At 37.9% G+C, this 25,704-nt stretch overlaps 1 protein-coding gene across 1 annotated transcript; it reads left to right on the forward strand.

Annotated features, from left to right (window-relative positions):
* The first annotated feature begins 1,413 nt into the window (after nucleotides 1-1,413).
* On the forward strand, nucleotides 1,414-22,253 carry LOC110103969 (probable 1-deoxy-D-xylulose-5-phosphate synthase, chloroplastic). The gene is made up of 10 exons (XM_020832877.2): nucleotides 1,414-1,721; nucleotides 2,075-2,200; nucleotides 2,287-2,451; nucleotides 2,580-2,730; nucleotides 3,587-3,858; nucleotides 10,075-10,348; nucleotides 10,426-10,733; nucleotides 11,388-11,669; nucleotides 21,542-21,826; nucleotides 21,908-22,253. Exons 1-10 carry the CDS (start codon nucleotides 1,584-1,586, stop codon nucleotides 22,055-22,057), a joined length of 2,151 nt encoding a protein of 716 aa, XP_020688536.1. The 5' UTR covers nucleotides 1,414-1,583; the 3' UTR covers nucleotides 22,058-22,253.
* Nucleotides 22,254-25,704: the final 3,451 nt, after the last annotated feature.

Here is a 25,704-nt window from a genome sequence, read left to right on the forward strand (position 1 = left end):
AACTTATAGTCAAACTGAGCGTCTCGGAAATACGAATCCAACGACACCAAATTCGACTCAATCCGAGCCCAAATCGAAGACTCGAAGTGCTGTTGGAAGGTTCGAATCACAATTTGAGTTATCAAACGGTCTCCGATTTTAACGAGCTTATACTCGAATCGAACGGCTCGACGAGACGAATCCAACGAAACCAAGATCACCAAATTCTAACATCACTAAAGCCTTCAAATGTCTGGGGAACTGTGCACGATCGTAGGATTCAATATCGGTCGTCCATTCAACCACTCGTTATTCGCCCCTGATCTCAGGTCTATTTACGAGCTATGCCACTCCAGAAAAACTATAAATAGAGCCCTAATTCTTCACAAAGAGGGGTCCAAGCAAGAAGAGAAGAGGAGAAGAGAAGGAAGAGAAGGAGGAAGCTCCTCCTCGACCACGCCGGACTCACCGGGACACGCCAGGGAGCCTCGCCGGAACCACCACGATGGGCTCACCCTCGCCGGACCAACGCCGGGCCGGACCACCGCCGCGGGCCTCGTCGGACCACCACATGAGGCCTCCTCTTGCCAAGCCCTCACCTTAGGCAGAGGCCCTCACCTTCGCTAGAGGCCCTCACCTTCGCCAAAAGCCTCGCCTTCGCCAGATCATCATCAAAAGGCCCGGAGCTCTGCCAATCATCAACCAGCACCCACTTTCTATTGAACAGCTGCTATTTGTAACCTGATCGCCCTCGGAGGCGAGTCAGCTTTTGTAACCAACTCAAATTTAGTGAAATCATTTTCAACTGGGCTAGGCCTCATGGTTTTTTTCCTTTCAAGAGGTTTTTCCACGAAAAACTTGTGTTCTCTGTGTGTGTGATGGATATTCATGCAAAAGCTAGGACGTATATTAAAACTCTATCGCCGCGCATATTCAAGCCCGCAACAATAATAGATCTATGTTCGAATTTTCTTTGATTTATAGTTTAATCATATTTGAACCTTACTTAAACATGATTGTTCAAAGATGATTTTGAGTTAGTTTGAACAAGTAAAAATATCGGAAAACATATTGCTATAAAATAAGAATCTTGATCAATGTTGTTGCAAATAATTTTAAATAAATAGTCTAGGATAAAAAAAATAAATGTCGTTGATTTAAAGAAAAATTTAATATTAAACATTAATATATATTATTATTATTATTATTATTATTATTATGTAACTGTATAAAATTAAAATTTTCTATAAATATGTAGACATAGTGTTCAATTTATATGATATTAGATCAGGTGGTCCAATGAGCAGAGGGATTGCAAAGCTCGGCCAAGGGGCTGGGATCATGACAAGAGAGGACAGCGCAGGCAATGAGCCAAAAGACTGTGTCAGCTTGTTCAATAGTAGCAGGTCAATCTCAGCCACACAGCTCTACCATGGCCACTTTTCTTCCCATTTCCGTAGATAAATTCCTGATCCATCAGCTACTTTAAAACTAAAAGTCTTATTCTTTCATCCCGCAAACCTCCTGCCGCTTCTCTCCTTCTTGGTCTTAACTCTCTATTTTTGTAATCCTCTTTGCTTCTTTTTCTGATTCTTCAGTATCCAATGAATCTCTCCGCATTCTTTTATCCTTGCCAGCTACCTGGAATTGTAGTTTCGGGACACAATAAACCATCTCAACTTTCTGCTTCAAGAGTGCTCCATGGGTTTCACTTAGAAAATTACCAGCGTCAAGATGCGACGGTAAAGATAGGGTTTTTTTCTTCTTCAGATCTCGCTCTGTCTATGTTCAAACATGCATTTTTCTTATATATTTTATTTTGTTGAAGTGTTTCTCTTAAATCAGATAACGTTGTATAGTAATTTATTTCCATCTTACATCTTTTAAATTTATGTTGCCATTACAAAGCAGCATTTATTGTTAAATTCCCACTAATAAGTGTCATTTCTCCATCTTTGAGAATAATTAGTCTGCTTTACTCATATTAGCATGAAAATAATGGGTATCATACAAGCTATTGAGAACTGCGATAAGATAGATCGCTTTTTCCTTTTGAAATTTCAATAGACGTGGGTTGGTTTCTTCTGGCTACCAGGAAAGGAAAAATGCATATGTCTGTGCAGCACTATCAGATAAAGAAGAATACTACTCGCAGAGACCACCCACTCCTCTTCTGGATACAATCAATTATCCCATCCATATGAAAAATCTATCTATGAAGGTCCGACAATGATCCCTTTTAACAGTTCAGTTTTTTTTTCTTGTTATTTTAGAGGCGAAATTTAGCTGATTATTCTTTGATTTTAGGAGCTTAAGCAACTGTCAGATGAGCTAAGGTCTGATGTCATCTTCAATGTATCTAAGACAGGCGGCCACCTCGGTTCTAGCCTTGGTGTGGTGGAGCTAACTGTGGCTCTCCATTATGTCTTCAATGCTCCCATGGACAAGATACTGTGGGATGTTGGTCACCAGGTACTTTTACCCATGCCACCCTTCTATCAGTTATAGTTAATAATAATAGTAACAAATGTAGTTACAAAGCAGTAGCCTTGTTTCCATGGCACCCTTTGATCTTATATATATTTTATTGTTGGATGCAGTCCTATCCACACAAAATCTTGACAGGTAGGAGGGACAAGATGCCAACATTGAGGCAGACCAATGGATTATCTGGATTCACTAAACGTTCAGAGAGTGAATATGATTGCTTTGGCACTGGTCATAGTTCCACCAGCATCTCAGCAGCTCTTGGTAACATGCAATTCTGAACCCATTCCTATATGTATAAGATGTTAAGTTTTATGAGTGATAAACCTTACAAACCAAACTAAGCAGAAAATAATGTTTCAGTTCATGCATGAACAAGTGCAGAGAAGATTACTTTTTGTATTCATTCACATACTCCACCACAGTTACTTGATATCTATATATAGAAGTGCTAGCATCAGTATTTCACTAACTTCAGGAACCATAAGTAATGGAGATAGTGCAGCACTTTTAAAAACCTAACACCATCATGGAGAAATAACTAAATCTCATTTCAAGTAGTGTTAGAATTGTTGTTCTTATCAATGAGGCCTAATTTTTTTTCCCTTGAATAATATGCGCTATAAAGACTTAGTCTGATGCTGTTCTTCTTTTCTTTTAAGAGAACGTTATTATATATTCATTTTTCATAAATCTTTTCCTCATAAAAATGAATGCACCATCATATATTTATATCAGAAGAATTAGGGTAAGTTTTTGACAATCAAACCGCGGTGAAATATGCAGCGGTGTTAGCATAGTGTAGCCATTGATTGAGTGAAGGTGTGTAAAATTCTTTGCGTGTTGATATTCTTTTCTCTTTTGTGTTACTTGTTGCTCTTTGTGTTTGAATTGTGTTTTCGCCTATTTCCCAATATTTGATGCTTTAAATCAGTCAAAAGGTAAGGTATCATACAAAAGGGAAGTGGGGGATGTTGAGTGCTTGAAAATGAGCATTGACAGAATATGAAGAATCTGCCATCTACAAATTTTTGGTAGCTATCGCTCTACAACTATAACGAGTGAATATGATATTATTAGAAATTCATTTGCAATTCATTGAATTTATTTTGTTAACCAGGGATGGCAGTAGGAAGAGATCTAATGGGCAAGAAGAACAATGTGATTGCTGTGATTGGGGATGGAGCAATGACGGCAGGGCAAGCTTATGAGGCAATGAACAATGCTGGGTATCTTGACTCTGACATGATTGTTATACTGAATGACAATAAGCAGGTATCTCTTCCCACTGCTAATCTAGACGGACCAATACCCCCAGTAGGAGCTCTAAGCAGTGCCCTCAGTAAACTGCAATCAAGCAGACCTCTAAGAGAGTTGAGGGAGGTAGCTAAGGTAATTGCTTTTTTAATCAATAATTTTAACTTGATTTATACTCATTTTATTTGTAGATGATTTCATGCCCTGCCCAATTAAAGCTTAGCCTTGCGTCCTTTGGTCAGGAGACCATCCAAGCTAATTTCAAATATGCATGAATTATGATTGAAACGTTAATGTTGCTGTTTAAAGAGTTTATAATTGATTACAAATTCATTGATGCTTAATGACGTGCATCACATTGATCTTATAAGAACCGAAGGTTGAGAAGAAGAAACAAGAGAACAGCCAGAGGATAAAGAAATGCTTTGTATTATTAATGAATAATTGGTACAAATAAAAGAGATATATATAGAGATTTAGTAAACTAAATTACATAAAGAACCTAAGAGCAGCTGTCGTGTCAGGTATCTTGATATCCCCCCTCAAATTGATTCATCTGTTGAATGGTCAATTTGTGATGGAGCTCTTTAAACTGAGCGGTGGCGAGGGGCTTGGTAAGGATGTCTGCAATTTGATCGGTAGAGCTAATGTGCTCGATGGTGATAAATTTCGAGTCGATATGTTGACGGATGAAATGATAGTCTATTTCGATGTGTTTTGTTCTAGCGTGAAAAATTGGATTGTTGGCAAGCGCTATCGCTGAAGTGTTGTCACAGTAGATCGTCGTAGGAGCTGTTTGAGGAATATGAAGTTCTTCGACAAGGCGACGCAGCCATAGAACGTCGGAGGTTGCAGCGGAGAGAGAACGATATTCCGCTTCGGTTGAGGACTTGGCCACGGTGGCCTGTTTCTTGACGGACCAAGAGATAAGGTTATTCCCAAGGAATGTGCAAAAACCTGAAGTTGATTTTCGGTCTAGGCTATCAGATGCCCAATCGGCATCTGCATATGTCCGAAGCTGAAGATTGCTTAAGGAGATCGGTAGACCATAGTTCAGAGAGCCTTTGATATATCTGAGCAATCATTTGAGACCTTGAAAGTGACCTTCAGTAGGAGCGTGCATATGTTGACAGATGCGATTGGTGGCGAATGCAATGTCCGGATGAGTGATGGAGAGGTATTGGAGGGAACTGGCTAATCTGCGGTATAGGCAAGGATCAGGGAATAGTTTGTCATATGTAGCCGTGGAGAGACTTTTAGGAGAGATCGGAGTTGGAGTTGGACGGCAGTTAGCAAGCCCCGATTCCTGCATGAGCTTTATATCATAATGATGTTGATGAAGGAAGTAGCCGGAGGTTGTTTTAACGACTTCAATGCCGAGGTAGAGTAACACATTGCCAAGTTGCTTAAGAGCAAAGTGAGGCTGGAGATGTTGGAGAAGAGTTTGTATCATTGTTTGGTCATTGCCTGTAAGCAATATATCGTCGACATAAATCAGAACGTATAGTTGAATATTATTTTGATGAAAAATAAGGAGTGAGGGGTTGGAACGACTGAACCTGATGCCGAACTGTTGAAGTAGTGATGTGAGTTTGTGGAACCATTGACGAGGAGCTTGTTTGAGTCCGTACAAAGATTTGTGAAGTTTACAGACATGATTCAGATGTTGATTGCTCCTTTCGCAGGTCGACATTGAATTGAGAAAGAAAGAATAAGAAGAGCTCAGATTCAGGAAAGCCTGTACTTGACCGACTGCGTCACAGTGCTCGGGTAAAGGTGTCAGAAAGCGAGTGGGAAAGCTCAGAAAGTGTGGCGTTCCGAAGACCTACCTGCTATGCTCCCTATTGTAGAAACCCGGACCTGCCTCCCCGCGGTCTTCTAATTCAGCTTATGCAGAAGCGGCTGATCCACTAAGCTTTCTATACGAAAGAGTTGATGTCAGTTGCGGGCCAAAGTCACCGGAGTTGCGTATGCAAAAATGAAAAATTTGGACTTGCCCTCGTCCTTCATTAGGGCCTTCTTTCCTCAACAGAGACTCTTGCTTCTGAAGAGCGGCTGTAATTGAGATCCAGAGATGGAAGATTCATAGAAGACGACTCGACCTCAGAAGATGTTGGAACTACTTATGGCCTTCCGAACAGTTCATCGGAGCTAGCGAAAATAGGGAACTCCCTAGTTAGTGGTTCCAGAGATCTTGGTCCCTACCTCGCTGAAATGCAAAGATTCAAGCCGAGATAGACCCATTTTTGAAGATGAACCTAAATCCACGTAGTCAATAACAATATTTTCTTCTTCTTAGGTTTCTAGGAGAAGGCAGTAAAGACTGACATTGACATTCAATGCGGTTTGAATCGTCTCGTTATTCTATGATATGGCCCGCAGCATCTGCATCTGAAGACATGAGTTTAGTCTAACTACTAGAATGAGAATGAGAATCCGGGCCGGGCAGAAAAGAGCAGCTCCCGAAGCTTTGATTTCGAAAAAGCTTGGCTTCAAAGGATCATTGGTAATTGACTAAATAGATCTTGGCGAAAAAAGATCTAGTTTGGCTTACGCAGTGGATCCTTCCGAATATATAGGTGCAGTTTTCGGTTGATTAGATCCCTCAGTCCGAGCAGTTAGGCATTGGTAGTCAACCAGAGTCGACAGCTAGAAGAGTGAAGCTTTCAGTAGTTCTATTTCTCGTGACATTTAGGTGTGACGTAGGCATCATGTTCCATTGTTGGAGTGTGAGATTGTGTCATTCCTGCTCCTACTTAAACTAGCGACTTGAACTGTATAAGTACAATGAAACTCTCGCCTTATCTCTTCCTTCTACCAAGCGAGATTGAGAGATGAAGCGGGCAAGCAACATCGTGTATTGAAAGGAGTGTGAGTAGGTTATTAACCTTAAAAGCGAGGTCAAATAGATCTATATCTAAGAAGCATAGGTGGAGGTCAGTATTCTGGCTTCTCCCACTCCCAGCCATCTTTTCCTCATGGAATCAAGAAGAAAGAATTAAAATCTCTCATAACAATCCAGGCTGGGTTAATCACTATACTGCTCAGTCTCTTCAATTCAGCCCAACAATGCATGGTCATAATTCTAAAGAACCTCTCAACCCTAAAAACCTTCCTTTTCTGCTAATCATGTCTTTCTTGATGGATCTTACTTTAGTTTCCACAAGGCCACACAAACTAATATTCTTTTTCGTTAAGAGATGTCTAAGCTCCTTTATTTTTAGGGCGGATCTACGACCAACCTCAATGCTTTGATCTCTCCTCTCATACATAAGGTGATCACTCCTCAATGCAGCTAGGGACTTATATAGTCATAGTGGGATGGACCCTGAGCGCTAATCGAATGTTCTGGATCTGCATCAGGTCTGCAGATTTGAAAATATAGTATAGAATCTCCCGCTCTGTATTCCCACTCCGGAGACAATTCTTTGCCTGAAGCCTGCCTGAACTTCAACGACTAGTCCCCGAGCTTAGGAATAGGCTACGCTGCTTGCGCTTGCTAGTAAGAGAGTCTTCCCTTTGTTATTGACCTTTTTTTCTCCTCGGGGTGGAGGAATGCATCGGGCTTGTTGTGTGATAGAAAAGTCTTCCTCAAACTTAAGGGAAAATTCTATAATATGGTGGTGAGACCTGCAATGCTTTATGGTGCAGAATGTTGGCCATTAAAAGAGAAGCATAATACTAAGTTAAGTGTTACAGAGATGAGGATGCTTAGGTGGATGAGTGGATTTACCCTTAGAGACATGATACGAAATGAGTATATACGTGAAAAGGTTGGAGTAGCTCCAGTGGAAGATAATATTTGAGAGAGTCACCTTAGATGGTTTGGTCACATAAAACGACAGCCTTCTGATGATCTAGTTAGGAAAGTAGAGGTATTAGATTTGACTTATATTAAGAAAGGTAGAGGTAGACCTAAAAAGGCTTGGTTAGAAAATATTAGAAAAGATATTTCTTTATTAGATTTAAATGAGAATTTGACTTTTAACAGGATATAATGGAGAAAAAAGATTTATATAGCCGATCCCATTTAGTGGGACTCCCAAAGGCTTTATGTTGTTTTGTTTTTAAATACCCAATCAAATTCTAGGATAATATTTTATTTTTCATATTTTACCCTTCATCTTAAAGTTCAAAACTAATAAACGATACTAGGTGCATAAATGTTCACTCAGAATAAAATAATCTTTGCAATATAAACAATATATTTTCCTTATAAGAAAATAATCAATCTGAGTTTTATTATATCCATGCTTATAAGTGATGAGACGCTCACCCCTTTTCTTAAATAAGGTGTTAGCAATTTTATAATCATAGGCTAGAGAAAAATCTAATATAATCCTACCACCTTCATTAGTAGTTCCAAACTTATAACTATCATGAATGTTTCTAAAATCTTCTACCTCTCTACTAACATATCCATTTAAATCTCCTCCAATAAAAACTCTTTCTTCAAGACATATTCTTTGCATTAATTCTTCTAAGTTTTTCCAAAATTTTAATTTTGAATGCATATCCAACCTGCTTAAGGAGTATAAGCACTTATAATATTAATAATCTTAGCATCAACAATAATTTTTAAAATTATAATTCTATCATCAATTTTATTAATTTTTATAATATTATCCTTCAAACTCTTATATATAATCACACCAAAACCATTTCTAGTACGAGTCTTACCTAAATACCATAGTTCAAACCATAAACTATCAATCTCCTTAGCGTTTTCTCTAATTCATTTAGTTTCCTAAATACATAGAAAATTTATCTTCTTATGAATCATAATATCTATTAATTTCATTAATTTGTCTATAAGATAATTTATATTCCAAGTTCCTATCCTAATTCTAGTTTTGTGGATTTGCTTCTTTGCCTACATCCATTTGTGATGTGAGAACCCTTGCTTATTTAACACTATACCTGGGCGTCGGTGCAGTGGCCCTTGCACACTTCTCACTGTATTCAGGCCGTACAACACATAGCTTTCAGGGAACACCCTAGTATTAACACAACATATTAAAGGATTTATGTCATAATTATTCGACAAGTTTTATGCTGACTATCGACTATCTAATTCAACCCTCCACTTTTCTCATCGAAGACTTGGGACTTGACAACGACAGTGTTGGATAGATTAATCATTGAAAGAAAATAAAAAATTTAGAGAAGAGAGATCCTTGGAGGGAACTCGTGCTAATATTGTCTTGGGAGGAAGAAACAATTCAATGGTGGCTAGACATTTTAAAGATTAAATGCACACAAATGCTAACGCTAATCTTGTATGTGCTAAGTTAATTTTTTTGGTATACAAGGGTAATTGTGATATATGTACTTATAATATGGGACATCTAAATTAGCCAGTTGCCTATTTCTTGGTATGATAAAAAAGTTGTCATATGGATTTCCCACACTCTTGATTTATTTTCGCTTTATAATATCCATAATTAAGATATTGTGTACATTTTATGCATTGTGTGGGCATCAAATTTAGTTGTGGTTGCTTTATCAAGTTACCAGAAACTAGAGAGTTGTCTCAAGCCCCTAACAGGGTGTGATTTCACTATGATGGAGTTTAAAGCCCTATGAAAACTAGTATTAGGGCTTAGTTGGATATAATTTGATGGCTGGGTATCGCCTGTGGTCCAGACACACCAAGTGGCCATCTTCCCCCTGAGCCTCTATAATGGCCAATGAGTAGGCACACTACCTAGTTTTTTTTGTAATATGGAGCTAATAGAGGGAGTGGAGCAAGATAAACATTTACTAGGTTGGAGGCATCTAAAGCTTTTAGCTGACCACAAATCCTTGATATTTAGCAGAACCCCTGGTCTTCTCTAAATACCCGATGCAATATTATACGAAGGATTTTTTTAAGTTATTTTTTAAGAGCCCTAGACCCTTTTCCAGAGAGCTGGATTCTAGATCTAAGTGCTCACTATAGTGTATAGTCAAGAGTCCAAAGTAATGCAGAAGAAGGTAGGTCTTCCTACCGGAGTTTGGCTTGTCTTTCACCTCAATGTTGTTCTTTTCTTAATCTATCTCGTTCAAAGTGTCTCATCTGCCTAATATTTACATAATTCGTGGATGCAGAAACCTTTGATGTTAACACTGAATTATTGTTCAGCTGTGCTGAACTTAACTCAACATGGTCTTAGGTATGAGTCTTATGGGGTACCTTCAGATCCACCTTTTGTGTTAAAAATCATACTTGATCAGTTGGTGATTTAATGCCAGCAACATTGACGTGATAATGCTACCAAAACCTAGACTTTTGTGTTCCATGGTCTAAAAGCTTCTCAACTTCTTCTTTCTTATAAGTGAATTATAAGCCCAATCCTTGAATTCTTTCAGGGTGTCACAAAGCAGATTGGTGGATCGATGCATGAATTGGCAGCAAAAGTTGATGAGTATGCTCGAGGAATGATTAGCGGGTCAAACTCATCCTTGTTTGAAGAGCTAGGGCTGTACTACATAGGCCCCGTTGATGGCCACAATTTGGATGATCTCATCACCATTCTTAAAGAAGTCAAAAGTACCAATACAACTGGACCAGTTTTAATTCATGTTGTAACTGAGAAAGGAAGAGGGTATCCTTATGCTGAGAGAGCAGCAGACAAGTACCATGGTAATGTCAACCAATGAAGGTCAATATTTCTTTGATTGGTAATGTGCAATGTCAGCCCATTTCTTTCTTGCTTGCAGGTGTGGCCAAATTTGATCCAGCGACAGGGAAGCAATTCAAAGGAAGTGCTAAGACTCAATCTTACACCAATTACTTTGCTGAGGCACTTATAGCAGAAGCAGAAGTGGACAAGAACATTGTTGCAATCCATGCGGCTATGGGAGGCGGAACAGGATTAAACTACTTCCTTCGCCGCTTTCCAGATAGGTGTTTTGATGTTGGAATTGCTGAGCAGCATGCTGTCACTTTTGCTGCTGGCCTAGCATGTGAGGGATTAAAGCCATTTTGCGCAATCTACTCATCTTTCCTTCAGCGAGCTTATGATCAGGTAAGGAAACCTCTTCATCTCTTCATCTCGTCACAAATCAATTCTACCAATGGTCATCATCAGCGTCCCAACTATGTGTAAACAGTTTTTCAAGTGCTCCTCCAACATTTCTCCCTGTCAATAGCTCCTCTGTCAGTTCTACTTTGTTTAATGGTTACGGGATTTCTGCAGTGATACAACAACCATACCGCTATCTACAAATACTTCCATCACTGCAACTAAGAAAGGGAAATGGGTCAACAGACATGGATAATAGTAATAATAGCTTGGTATTATAGTGAGGAATCAGTTCACTAGTCATTTTCTTCAATTGTAGTAATAATAGCAACAATAGAGACCAATTGATGATAATAGTGTTAGTTAGGCCTTCTCACTTTCCATCGTGCCCAATTTAAATGGCGCTTTCATCTTATTGACTTTTCATTCTCTACTAAACAGCACCGATAGTATGCTTTCTGTTTAGCTCTTTTTTTTAAATAAAATATTATTCCAAAATAGCTGCAGTACTGTTTTCTCTTGTATGATGTTGCTTGATATATATAATAAAAATCACTTAATATCAGTGTTTTCTTATTAAATTCTTCCGTGACAAGCAACATAAGTTTGGTTTTTTTTCTAACAAGATCAAATAAGAAGTTGTTGGTGTTGTTATAGGTGGTACATGATGTGGACTTGCAGAAGCTACCTGTTAGGTTTGCTTTAGACCGTGCAGGCCTTGTCGGGGCTGATGGACCTACACATTGTGGATCATTTGATGTAACTTACATGGCATGCTTGCCGAATATGATAGTAATGGCTCCTTCCGATGAGGCAGAACTCTTTCACATGGTGGCCACAGCAGCAGCTATCAATGATCGACCATCCTGCTTCCGGTATCCAAGGGGAGATGGCATTGGCATTCCTCTGCCACCAGGAAACAAAGGTGTGCCGATTGAGGTAATTGTTTAGTAGGATCATTCACCTATTCTTCATTATATATATGCAAGCTTTGGCTTATGAGTATACCGGAGGAACATGACATCCACACCTACTTCCTTTTTTCTAAATCTCTTTTCCAGTCGAAGTGCAATTGAATGATTATTTTCTTAATTTTATTGAACGCTTGAATGGATTTAAGCAGTCTGCAATACATGAGAGCTTTGCTCTATTTTAGCTCTGAAATATATTCACATAGTTGAGAAGAGCACGCCTTTTCATGGAGGAAAAAAATCATCAGGATGAGCCACCCAAGGCAACTTATTTGAAATCCATCTTTAGAAAAGTAGAATGGTGATGTCTCTTGCCAGCATTAGTAAAGTTTGTAGCATGTAGCCAGTAGCTTGATATGGTCCTACAAGCAAGATGGTTTTTGATGGGAACCAAATCAGTGTCATCAAATCTTTAGATGGCTTCCATAAGTGCCATGCTTCTCACTACTTATTATGAGGAGTTTCTTCAACACATTACATGAGTGCCATACAGAAAATTTGTGGTAATCTAAAACTGGAGGAATATTTCTTAATATTCATTTTTTTTATAATTATATGCAATGGATGATGGAGAAAATATTTTTTAAAGATCTTATTTTGATCGGATGGTGAATGCACTTGGTTGACCTAGCGGCTCACCTCAACTTGGGCTGGTTTGGGGTGGTGACCTTCATAGAGATGTGTCAGATTAGCTATTTGAACATATCGCATCATATAATATTATTTAATAACTGCATCGGTGGAGGCAAATCAAAGTTCTTATGGTAGGAATGGTAGTGGGGAGAACATGTTTGAGTATGTTTCACCATTTCTTGAACAAACTCAATGAAAACATGCAATACTGTCAATTGTGTCACAATTTTAAATGAATAAACTCATTTACAGATTTACTTGAGAACAGTGTTTTGTTATGGTTTATGAAATGCTTTTATATCAGATGCATAATAGCTTGGAGAAGTCCATGTCTTTTCTAGACAAATATAAATAATGGCATATTGGTATAATTGAATGTTGTTCATCTGTAACTAGAAGCAAGGTGAAACTAGGAGGTTGGTCCAGTGGCCTCCAGGTTATTGGTGTAGATTAGATTTTTATTGCCTAATTGTGAGAATCTTACATCTGTTGTGGATTTGGAGCAAGATCATTTGGGTTGGTTAGTCTAGTTTTGTTCAAGCTGGCTGATTTGCCTTTGATTGGGCAATTTATGTCCTCTTGTGGCCTGATTTTATTGGTCCATATGTCTAGGTACTCATTATGATGCACTAGATTGTTTTTCAAGGGCTACTATAACGTCTTAAATTTGTTTGGCCCATGTTAATTAAAATAAGATAAGCATCAGTTCATTCATTCTAAATTTTCTTTAGTCATGTGTAGTCATGTGTTTCACATCAGAAGTTTTGCTTGATCAGAAGGGAATTTTGTGGGCTTTGAAAATTCATGCCCCAGTCTCCCCTCGCTTGCTTTTATTGACGGAGAGAATTTTAACAAGTTTAAGTTCCGTATAAATTTTTAAAAGGCATATTGATTTTAGATAAGACACTACCCATAGATTTCGTCCTCATTTTGCGAGGACTTTATAATCTGAGTTCTGATTTCCTATAGGCGTAATCCCAATGAGAGAACTTTTGATTATGGTTAGTTATGAGATAGACACCGAGTACCCAACGTATAGTAGGAGCAACTTTAGGGATTTGAATTTTGGAGTTCATGATTTGAAATTTATCATCATATACTTAAAAACAGGTGATGGGGAGAATGATGACAAGCTCGATCAATATCCCATGGTTTCGTCGTCCCGAACTTCATAGTCCCTGGTCTACTTAGTCAGAGGTGGTAGTAGACCAAACTTGACAAAATGAACCTTGTCGACAACCATGGGTTGTTTTGTCTAATGACTCCTTGTAGGCCTAAGGTGGATGTTTGTCTAAAGGGATACATTTAAGTCCATCTTAACTGACAAAAATGGCTTTATGCCTATCGAGTATATTTTATGATTCATTACTCAAGGACTTGAAACCGTTAGGGAACATACGGGCTATGGCCATGTATGTAATATAGTGGTGTCATTTTGCAGTAAAATCACTCAATCAAAGGGCACGTGCCACATCCCCGCTGACAAGAGACTATTTGAGAGTGAATTTTAGTGATACGCCCGATATGACATTCGCTATTTGTGAGATGAGATTAATTTCAAATTTATCACCCCCGATAAATAATTGTGAAAGGGATGAATTTTAGTTTTAAGTTTTTAGATATTTTATTTCAATAAGGTATTTTGCATATTGAAGAGTTGTACATTTAACATTTTAATTTAAATTTGAGCCCCTAACAATTAACTTTATGATTTGGGGTTTTATGTTGAAATTTGCAAGGACCCCCTCATGGTTGAGATTTTCTTTTAGCACGATCATCATCGGGTTGGCGATGAATCACTTTAAAATATTTGTATTTTGCTTTGGGTTTTATGGGCATTTTGAAAGGCAGAGTCTCCTCCGGTTGAAAATAGAATTTCATATTATGGAGCATTTAACCCCGCACAACATTCTCAGATTTTTTTTTTCAATTTTATCATGTTTGCCGGAGCACATGCGGGATGCATTTTATCATATAGATTAGAAATATTATTAGGGCATTTCCTTTTGTCCGCTTATAGAAATGAATTGCTGATCTGGTGGCTTGAAGATAAATTAGGTTTTAATTGTAATACATAGAAGATATGTTGTTTAATTCATTTTGTCTCTTTCAAGTTATCATATCATTAAACATGGCTTGTAGGAAATGTTTGTTTAATAGGCACTAGAGATCGTGTTCTTGCTTGTGAGTGAGTTACATCATTTGCTACGAATCTCTTATTATTGCCTACAAACTAATTGTGAGCACTACCAATCCCCTTATTCTGCTCCTACTCATAGGTGAATTGTAGCATCTTTAGGAAGTTTAATTGTTCCCTTTTTTCTCAGTCTACTATTTTCCAGTGCGTCCAATTTCAACACTTGTTTGGCATAACAAAGTGCTACATCCTTCCTCTGCTTTAGCAATTTCTGAGCTGAGGTTATATACTACTCTATAGTTTTTTACTTGCATGAATTTCTCAACTTTTTCAAGAACTTCTAGTGCCTCGTCCTTCCATCCAAATTAACAAGTGTTCTTCATGAGAAAGATACACCTTTCTGCATAAGCACTGCTCTCCCCACAAATTTTAGAAACTAGTAAGAGCACTTTCATACAATTCAAACTCTTTCTATTTCAAAGAATCTCATCAGAGAAGAGACCATTTCTCTTCTGCTCTCCTCCACCGTCATAACCACTTACCATGGTGGTCGCCGACGATCCCGGTCACCGCTTCTACGACTGTACCACTTTGACGGCCTTGGAAACTACTTCATCATGGATTGGGATCTTGGCAATGGCACCGACAGCAAATTCCATCAGTACCACATCGAGCTGCCTAAAGGAAAACACCAGCTCGCCCAAGCCGCCGAATACCTAATCGAATTCCTCTGCGGCTCTGCCCTCCCTTTCGTCTCCACAACATTCTAACCCTCATCAACAACAGCCTCTTTGTCGGTCACGTCGATGGTGTGCTTGTCTTCTAAGTCAACTCGCCTGAGCCGACGACAATTGATTTCAGTCTCTGACTCACGGCGAGAGTGACAAAGAGATCTGTAATCATTGTTTTGTTGGGGAGGGTTCCGAGACTGGGGTTCTCACCGGTGGGGTGGTCCCTTTTGTCTGAGATTCCGAGCATTGAAGAGAAAAAGGATGGCACCAAGGCTGTTGTAATACCACACCATTTGTTGGAGTTCTTGTTGACTATGAACCACTCAAAGGAAGGGGATAATTCAGTTCTTAAAAGGGTGTCAAATCTTCTCGTTCTCGTGCATATAATTGATACGCATCGCACCCCTCGCGTCTGTCCACACTACCCACTCGAATCCGAACTGCTAGAGTTGTCGACGGGCCATTTCGTTTGACCCGAACCCGAACCAGTTCGGGTTCGGATTCATGACTTGTTTCCCTAACCGGGTTAGTCTTTAGTCGAGTCAGCTGACAGTGGGTGAAGTTCAGGTTAGACCCGAACACCCATTTTGACACCTCTAGGCACTTGGCTTTCAAATCCACTCGACCATATCAGAATTGAATGTCCAAGGGCTTTGGGATAGTTGGTCCCGACACAATTCTTCAAGTCTTCAATCTGCTCGTGGTACCTGTTTATTAAATATTATTTAATTTAAAAAATGCTCTTTTCCATTTTTTTTTATTAAAAATTTGGCAGCCTCCCACATCCCCTCCCTGTAAAGGAAGGTGGGGGGGAGGCACTTGCCTTTAATCTACCCGGCTAGATATGCTTTGATAGTCGAGGGCTTCAAGATGTTGACTGGTCCCGACATAGTATCTTATCTTCAATTTGCTTGTGGTTCCTGTTAATTTAATTCCAAAATACTCTTCTTTTCATTTCCCTTGAAAATCCGACAGTCTTTTGGTGCCCCTATTCTGCAAAGGGAGGTTGGGAGGGCACTTTCCCTTTCAATCCACCCAATCGGATAAGATTTAATGGCCGCTTTGGGATGCTGATTATATAGGTCTTCAAGTTAAGGCGCTTAATAATTTAATTTAAAAATACTCCTTTTCATTTCCCTTGAAAATATGGCAGTCTTTTGGCGCCCTCTCCTTGCGAAGGGAGGTTGGGAGGGCGCTTGCCTTTTAATTCGCCTGATCGGATAGGATTGAAAGGCTGAGGGCTTCGGGATACTGAGAGGGAGGCACGCAAGGTCGAACAATCAAGAGAGGGAGGTCGGGCTGGGATCGGTTAAGGTCGAGATCGCGTGTGGCTGGAGGGCTTGGGCTTTGGTTACTACGCGCGAAGTCGGGTCGAGCGCAGAAGTGGGTCGTGTGTGGCAGAGAGGGAAGGGAGAGTTGAGAGAACCGTCGGTGAGAGTTCCTTTTAAGTGCGTGCGTTCGAATCAGAAGAGTCGGCCAAGGGCTTTGCTGGGGTTTTTAGCGCCGTGTGAGGGGCAGTTGTAAGATCTAGTGTGAGTGGGGTAGTGGGAGTGTCGTTTAGGCAAGTGGGAGCCCGTTCTGTGGTCAACAAATTTATGGCTGAAGAATTAGTAACTTTTTTTTGGATGTTTTCCAAAATAAATCCAAAGTATCTTTGTGCTCGGTGTGCATCAGGACTAGGAATGGCGAATAAGTCACGATTCAAGTCAAAACTTAATCAAAATGTTTTACTCCCTTAACAATTAGCGTGGATATATGCTATAGACTACAAGCCTGGTCATTTTTATGGGAGATTCAATTGATTTCTGTTTATCAATTTCTTTTTGGGATTTGATTTTGATTTAATAAAGACCCAAAGGATCTTGCACTATCTTCGTAACATGAGAATTATGTAATGTAGTTGAAATTGGAGTTAAACGGAAACATAAAAGGTCTTGATTTGTGAGCTTATGCTTGGGCCTGCACTGGTGGCTTACAGCCCCAGGCTCCAAGTGGCCCAACCCTTGCGTTGAAGCACTAATTTAGGCCTCATGTTAAGGCTTTTGCTTTCTACCTTTTCCCTTGCAAAAATGGGCCTGATTGGGCTATTGACAAAATTCCCAATTTTCCTACTCGGTATGAAGCGTACTTAATTTGAGCCAAAACAGACTTAAGACGGCAACAATATTGTGAGTGAAATTTTCTGCAGGAGTAAGAGATTGGATCAGAGGAATAGAAAACAGTGACAAGTTGGCCGGAGGCAAATTTTCAAGCAAGTTTATTAAAATATTGACTCAACCAAAAAAAAAAAAAGTTTTAGCTTAGTTGCTTGGCTAAATTTAAGAAAATTTAATTGGGAGATTTTTTGAATTGAACTTACTGAACTTGGGCACTCGTTCAATTTTTCTAAATTACCTTGAGGTCATGCTTGATGCAACCTATTGCAATGGTTGCAATCCCACAGGACCTAAAAAACGTCGCAAGCAAAAGGGAAACGAAACATAACACTTGTTTTGGCAAGAAGAACTGTTTTGTATTCAATAATAAAAATTCTACTGTAATATTGTTACCTTTTGGTATAAGTAATTCTCATATGCTCTCCTAAAACAGTAGAAAATGCCTATCATAACTAGCAGTACGGTTTAAACAGAAATAGTAAAAAGAGCTGTGGAAAAGGGATAGTTTGTTAGAGAACGATGTGATACTCCACTGGTAATCTGTTCCACATCATACATGATATTAGGGGTGCAACTGAGTCAAGCTGGCTCGAGCTCGACTCGGTAATAGGCTCGACGAGTCGAGCTTATCGAGCTCGCGAGTCGAGCTCGATCACAATTTCGAGCTCGACAGCTAATCGAGCTCGAGCTCGAACAACCATTCGTTCGGCTCGCGAGCTCGTCGAGTAGCTCGAGACGGAAAAAAGCCGGCGGGAAAAATAATTCGCGTACGCAGGAAAAATAATTCACTAACGCAATGGAGACGGACGCTGGGAAGACGATGTGAACGGACAAACTTCGAACAGCTCGCGACGGCGCTGGAGAAGATGCGAACGGACAGATCGACACTGGAACAGCGTCGCTGGCGAAGACGAGGACCAAACTTTTACGTCGTCTCTTCTTTAGGTCACCCCGATCCCGCGACTCGCGAATCGCGCTTAAAAACTCGCATTCCTCCGAACGTCGTCGTTGCTTTCAGAAGAATCACTTTTTTGCGGCGACACCGGGTCTTGATTTCTTTTTGGGCGGTGAGATTTCTGAATCTGCCCCTTTCTTATTACTTTTTCTTGGATTTATTAGAACTCTACTTTCCATTAATGGTCGATTAGGTTATTCTTTGCGATGCTCTTCATGAAATAGATGTCTATGCGAAATCATAATTTGCTGAAATAGATTTATAGGCAAACTTATAAGTTGAACAGTTGTTCTATGTGTTTATGAATCCAATGAATTTTAAATTTTTTTTTTCTATGGTGTCACTAGATGCATCGTGAAAGTATATATCCCTAACTGGGTGAAAGAGAAAAGGTTGACAAGAAGATGCGAACATACGGAATAGCTGCTGCTTGACGAGCGGTGACGTACTGACGGACGCGACGACATAGAGTTGCGCCGGTGAAGATGCGAACGGACGGAAAAAAGCTCGACGGCGTAGAGTAGAGAAAGCGACGGACACGACGGATGGCGCGACTCGACAAGCTACTCGACGAGCTTTTTTTCCCTGTCGAGTCGAGCTCGAGCTCAAGCTCGAGCTCGAGCTCAGATTTTGACAGTCGAGCTCGACTCGAACACCCTCTGACTCGAGCTCGACTCGACTCGTTTGCACCCCTAGAGCACATGCAATATGTATTTCATTTGAAAATAGAATTTAATATTAGGGAGCATTTAACCCCGCTCAACATTCTCAAACATTTGTGTTTTCAATTTTATCATGTTTGTCAGAGCACATGCGGGATATATTTTATCATATAGATCATAGCTATTATTGGGGTATTTCCTTTTGTCCACTTATACAAATGAGTTGTTGATATGGTGGCTTAAAGATAAATTAGGTTTCAATTGTAATACATATAAGATATGTTGTTTAATTCATTTTGTCTCTTTCAAGTTATCATATCATTAAACATAGCTTGTAGGGAATGTTTGTTTAATAGGCACTAGAGATCGTGTTCTTGCTTGTGAGTGAGTTACATCATTTGCTATGAATCTATTATTATTGCCTACAAACAAATTGTGAGCACTACCAATCCCCTGCTTCTGCTCCTACTCATAGGTGAATTGTAGCATCTTTAGGAAGTTTAATTGTTCCCTTTTTTCTTCTGCTATTGTCCAGTAACAATTGTTTAGCATAACAAAGTGCTACATCCAACTTCCTCTACTTCAGCAATTTCTAAGCTGAGGTTATGTACTACTCTATAGTTTTTTACTTGCATGAATATCTCAGCTTTTTCAAGCACTTCATGTGCCTCGTCTTTCCATCCAAATTAACAAGTGTTCTTTATGAGAAAGATACACCTTCTGCATAAGCACTGCTCTCCGCATAAATTTTAAAACTATTAAGAGCACTTTTATACAATTCGAACTCTTTCAATTACTGAAAAATCTTTTTCAGTGGGTTCAAGGCAATCAAACTATCACCATCTCTTAGATAATCATGATGATATTTAAAATATACAAACATCCCCACACACTACGCTCAACACTCACGGGAAGGAGATGGAGGCCGCGTGCGGTGTCGAGTCGAATGGTCGAGGTTGGGTAGGCGGATCGGGTGGACTGTAGAAATCAGGCGCGGAAGAGCGAGCAGGCTGCGTCTGTGCTCAGGTCGAAGTGGGAGTGGAGGAGGGAATCGGGCACACGGGTGGTGCCGCGTGGGCCGGCCGCCGGTCAAGGCAAGCATAGCGATTTTTTTTTTTTTGCAAGTTTGTGGTTTCAAGCGGGAGGCACGCATGGTCGAACAATCAAGAGAGGAAGGTCAGGCTGGAATCAGTTAAGGTCAATATCGCGTGTGGCTGGAGGGCTTGGGCTATGGTTCTTGCGCGCGAAGTCTAGTGGAGCGTGGAGTGGGTCCTGAGTGGCAGATAGGGAAGGGAGAGTTGAGAGAACCATCGGTGAGAGTTCCTTTTAAGTGCGTGAGTTCGAATCAGAAGAGTCGGCGAAGGACTTTGCTGGGGTTTTTAGCGCCGTGTGAGGGGTTTAGTGGGTAGTTGTTAGATCGTGTGTGAGTGGGGCAGTGGGAGTGTCATTTAGCCAATTGGGAGCCGGTCCTGTGGTCAACAAATTTATGGTTGAAGAATTAGTAACTTATTTTTAGATGTTTTCCAGCATAAATCCAAAGTATCTTTGTGCTTGGTTTGCATCAGGACTAGGAATGGCGAATAAGTCATGATTCAAGTCAAAACTTCATCAAATTTTTTTTCTCCCTTAACACAATTAGCGTGGATATATGCTATAGACTACAAGCCTGGTCATTTTTATGGAGATCCAATTTATTTCTGTTTATCAAAAAATTTTCGGGATTTGATTTTGATTTAATAAAGACCCTACGGATCTTGCACCATCATCATCACATGAGAATTATGTAATGTAGTTGAAATTGGAGTCAAACAATGACATTTATGATCTAAACAGTCTAAAAATTGGGCGAAAAGCAAACGTAAACATAAAAGGTCTTGATTTCTGAGCTTATGCTTGGGCATGCACTGGTGCCTTACAGCCCCAGGCTCCAAGTGGCCCAACCCTTGCGTTGAAGCACTAATTTAGGCCTCATGTTAAGGCTTTTGCTTTCTACCTTTTCCCTTGCAAAATTGGCCTGATTGGGCTATTGAGAAAATTCCCAATTTTCCTACTCGGTATGCAGCGTACTTAATTTGAGCCAAAACAGACTTGATGGCAACAATATTGTGAGTGAAAATTTCTTTAGGAGTAAGAGATTGGAACATAGGAGTAGAAAAGAAAGACATGTTGGCCGGAGGCAAATTTTCAAGCATGTTTATTAAAATATTGACTCAACTAAAAAAAAAAAGTTTTAGCTTAGTTGCTTGGCTAAATTTAGGAAAATTTATAGGGAAATTTTTTGAATTGAACTGACCGAGCCCTGACTGAACTTGGGCACTCGTTCAATTTTTCTAAATTACCTTGAGGTCATGCTTGATCAGAAAGAGATTTTTTCCATCCCAACAACACTAGATAAAGAGCTCTAGTTTGCTGTTTGGTCTTCTTCGGTTATGAGCTTATATTTCCCTTCCCAAGATTTTCACACAAAACTGATTTTTATTTTGCTAAAATCGTTGAAGCCTCTTCAACTGTACAGGAAAACTAATTGATATTGCACTTAAGAACTTAATTGAAATTGCAATGGCAGGTTGGCAAAGGAAGGATTTTAATGGAGGGTGAGACTGTAGCTCTTCTTGGATATGGAACAGCAGTTCAAAGCTGTGTGGCTGCTGCTGGTCTTATTGAACACCATGGTTTGAAGCTAACTGTGGCAGATGCTCGATTCTGCAAACCACTGGACCAGGCTCTTATTCGTAGCCTCGCAAAATCCCACAAGGTTTTGATAACAGTTGAAGAAGGATCAATTGGTGGTTTTGGTTCACACGTTGCTCAGTTCATGGCTCTTGATGGCCTTCTTGACGGCAATACAAAGGTAAAATGTTATAAGGCTTATAGCAGTTTAAAACATGTATAATGAATTGAATTTGAATTCAACTTGTTTATATGAGTGCAGTGGAGACCAATAGTTCTTCCAGATCGATATATAGACCATGGATCACCTGCTGATCAATTGTCCGAGGCAGGCTTGACACCTTCCCATATTGCTGCTACCATTCTTAACATCCTTGGCAAGACAAGAGAGGCATTGGAAATTATGTCATAGTAGTATCTTTTCTCTGCCTTGTATTATGTAGAGGTATATGCAGTGTATGTAAATTACATCTGCCATGTAGCAATAGTATTCATCTTCAAATAACCCCATTTGAGAAACATCTGAGATGTAGCAATGTATGATATGAATAGTTCTCATCATGAACTCTTATGTTCAGATGTTTTTATTGAGATATTTTGCCCATTAACTTTTGATGATTTTCTTAATGCTACAACAACAACTTCAAGCCTTCATCCCACTACGTGGGGTTGGCTACATGAACTCTTTTTCTCCATGTGTCATGTTAAGAGTTAAATTCTCAATAAATTTAATAAATAAATATCATTTTATAATCAAGTCTTTTTAGGCTTATTTTTATCTTTATTAACATAAATCAAATTTAATGCATCTACTTTCCTAATCGGATCATCGGAAGGCTGTCGTTTTATATGACTAAACCATCTAAGGCAACTATCTCTAATCTTCTTTTTCATTGAAGCTACTCCAACTTTTATATATATATATATATGTTTATTTCATATCTTGTCTCTAAGAGTAAAGCCACTAATCCACCTGAGCATCCTCGTAACAATTAATTTAATGTTATGCTTCTCTTTTAATGAGCAATATTCTACACCATAAAGCATTATATGTCTCACAACGATCTCATAGACTTTAAAGTTTACTTTCATAATTCAAGTTTGCTTTCAACTTCCTCTTTAGTCTTATCAATAAGAAGAATATCATCAGTAAAAGCATACTCTATGGTACAATCTCTTACAAATGCCTAGTGAGAACATCCATGACTAAAACAAAAAGGATAAGAGCTTAAGTTGATCATTAATGTAATTCTATTGGATAGGAAAATACTTTGTCAAATCACTTTGTGTTTGGACACAACTAGTAACTTTTGCATACATATCCTTAATGACTTGAATATTAGCATTATTAACCCCTCATAGCAATGCTCTTGAAACTTTATAGCTTTCCATAACACTTCTCTTAGAATTTTATCATATTCTTTCTCTAAATCATAAATATTAGATGTAGATGCTCCTTATTCTCTTTATACTTCTCCATCAAACCTCTCAATAAATGTATGAATCCAAATTGATTTTGAGAAACATTAGTATTACGCCGCAACCTATGCTCCACAACTCTCTCCCATAGTTTTAAAGTATGCGACATTAACTTAATTCCTCTATAATTCGCACAATCTTGTATATCATCTTTATTTTTAAAAATAGGAATCAATACACTCATTCTCAATATAACATCTTTTTAGTCTTAAAAATAATATTTAAAAGTTTAGTAAGTTAAGAAATTCCTTCATCTCATAAAAATTTTCACACCTCTATTGGAATATCATCAGGTCCAATCTCTTTTCCACACTTCATTTTCTTTAAAACCTCTCTAACTTCGAATTTACTAATCCATTGATAAAACTAAAAATATTTACTTTTATTTAGGGTGCTAAGGCACTAAAGTCATTCGTATTCTCACAATCTTTATTAAAATGTTTAGCAAAATATCTCATCCACCTTTGTTTAATATCCTTATGTAATAATCAAAATTTCAGTGTCGTGTCTTGCTAAAAAAGAAATATGTAAGAGAGAAGATTTTTTGGGGCTTTTACATTTGTTAATTTTATTCAAATATTTCTTATATTTATTTTAAGTAACTTAAATCTTATTTTAGTTTTTAATAATTTTTATTATTATATATATTTTCTTGTATGATTATTTACTATTGCATTTTGATTGTGGCATTTGCATAAGCAAGAAAGGACGGTTGTTAACACTATAAAAAGGGTTGGCTGTTAAAACATAATACCCTACGTAGGAGGGTGGGCCAACAAACATTTCTTTTAAGATGATTTGGGTGTTATACCAGTTGTAGCGTGTAACAAATAGCTGATTATGCATATGGGTAGAGAGTGATGACCATTTATTAATTTAATGATGCCACCTTTAATGATAATTTATTAATTGAATATGATAATTGATTAATTAGATAAGTGATAATTAATATGATTGATGACCAATTGAGAATCAATTGAGGTAAAAGTTGTTGAAAATACCACGTTAAAACTGGATGTCCTACTTAGTTAAATCATACATTTGATGCATGCATACATTGATAGTACTGATGACATTGACAAATGCATTAATATCATTGACAGTGTTGGAAGCATTGATAATATATAAACAGATAATGCATAGGAAAAGATAAGATAAATTATTTTATTGATTTATGAATAATTTTTGCACCATTGTTTTAGCGATTAATTGAATTTTATAATAATTATTGATTTATAGATTCATTGTAATGATTTCAAGCTTTTTTATTAATCATTTTGAGTTTTGTTGATAACATTTGATCATTAATTATATTGATTGTTATTGATTATATTAGACTGAGCATTTCATATTGATTTTTTAGTCCTTGCATTGAAAATTTTAATGAGTTTTCAATTACTACTAGGCTTTTGAGATCATTATGTAGATTTTAATGATTTAAGGCTAGGAAAAATATCAGAACCAATTAGAGTGAGGTTAATAGAGGCTTCAAGTTTTCTTTTGATTTTTTTTATACTTTTCTTTATTTTTTATAGTTGAGAGTTTGTGGTAGATTAATGTTTGTACTAATCTCTTGGCTATTGCATATTGATTTTAAGAGAATGAATATTATGTAATATTTTGAGGTATATAATTATTAGTTATTTTCACTGCATATAGATTTATTATTGTGATGATTTATAGAAGCTTTCATTGATTAATTAAGAAGATAAAATAAATAATTATAGGGCAATACAAATTGGTATCAGAGCGGTTGTTGGAAGAATTAGATTGTAAATAGAGATATAAGAACTGATTTATGAGTTTAGTAGAAGTTAGGAGTATATATTTAAAATTTTTGCATTTAATTGATTGAGTTTGATGAGTTTTGATTTGTTATTTATTTCGATTCGATTTGAGTTTTAATTTTATGAATTTTTTTTTTATTGATTTTGTACTTAAATCCTTAATAGAAATGTCAGAGATTATATTTTTAAGGTGGATAGATTATAATAATCTGAATGTTAGCATAATGCCTTGTTAAAAAAGAAAGAGGGAAGAGATAAGGTTTTCTTAGGCTTTTGCATCCGTCAATTTTATTTAGAAATTTCTTCTATTTGTTATAACTCAAATCTCATTTTATTTTTTAATGATTCTAATTATATTTAAAACAAAAATTATTATTTCCTACTGCATTTTGATTGTAACATTTGCATAAACAAGAAAGACTAAAATGGGTTGGTTGTTAAAATATAATAACCTGCATAAGACAGTGGGCTGACGGACTTTCCTTTAAGAACGATTTATGGTATTATCATGGTTGTAGCCTATAACAAATGATCAATTACATCGATGGATAGAGAGTGACGGCTTTTTATTTATTTAATAAAGCCATTGAATTTTCTATTAATTGTTAAATTTTAGATTCATTGTAATGATTTTATCATTTTATAATAGATCATTTTGAGTTTTATTGATAATTTTTTGTCATTAACTATATTGACTGCTATTGATTATATTAGAATGAACATTTCATATTGATTCTTTAAGTTTTGGATTACTACTGGGTTTTTGAGCCCATTATGTGGATTTTAATGATTT

Source organism: Dendrobium catenatum, unplaced genomic scaffold (genome assembly GCF_001605985.2).
Source record: "Dendrobium catenatum unplaced genomic scaffold, ASM160598v2 fragScaff_scaffold_142, whole genome shotgun sequence".
In the NCBI taxonomy this organism is placed as follows: Eukaryota; Viridiplantae; Streptophyta; class Magnoliopsida; order Asparagales; family Orchidaceae; genus Dendrobium; species Dendrobium catenatum.

Bases quoted from the DNA above. Each gene is read 5' to 3' on its own strand.
- LOC110103969 (XM_020832877.2), top strand. From the start codon at position 1,584: ATGAATCTCTCCGCATTCTTTTATCCTTGCCAGCTACCTGGAATTGTA. The intron at 2,731-3,586 runs GTAACATGCAAT...TTTGTTAACCAG, and splicing joins CAGCATCTCAGCAGCTCTTG to GGATGGCAGTAGGAAGAGAT. The intron at 21,827-21,907 runs GTAAAATGTTAT...ATATGAGTGCAG, and splicing joins TTCTTGACGGCAATACAAAG to TGGAGACCAATAGTTCTTCC.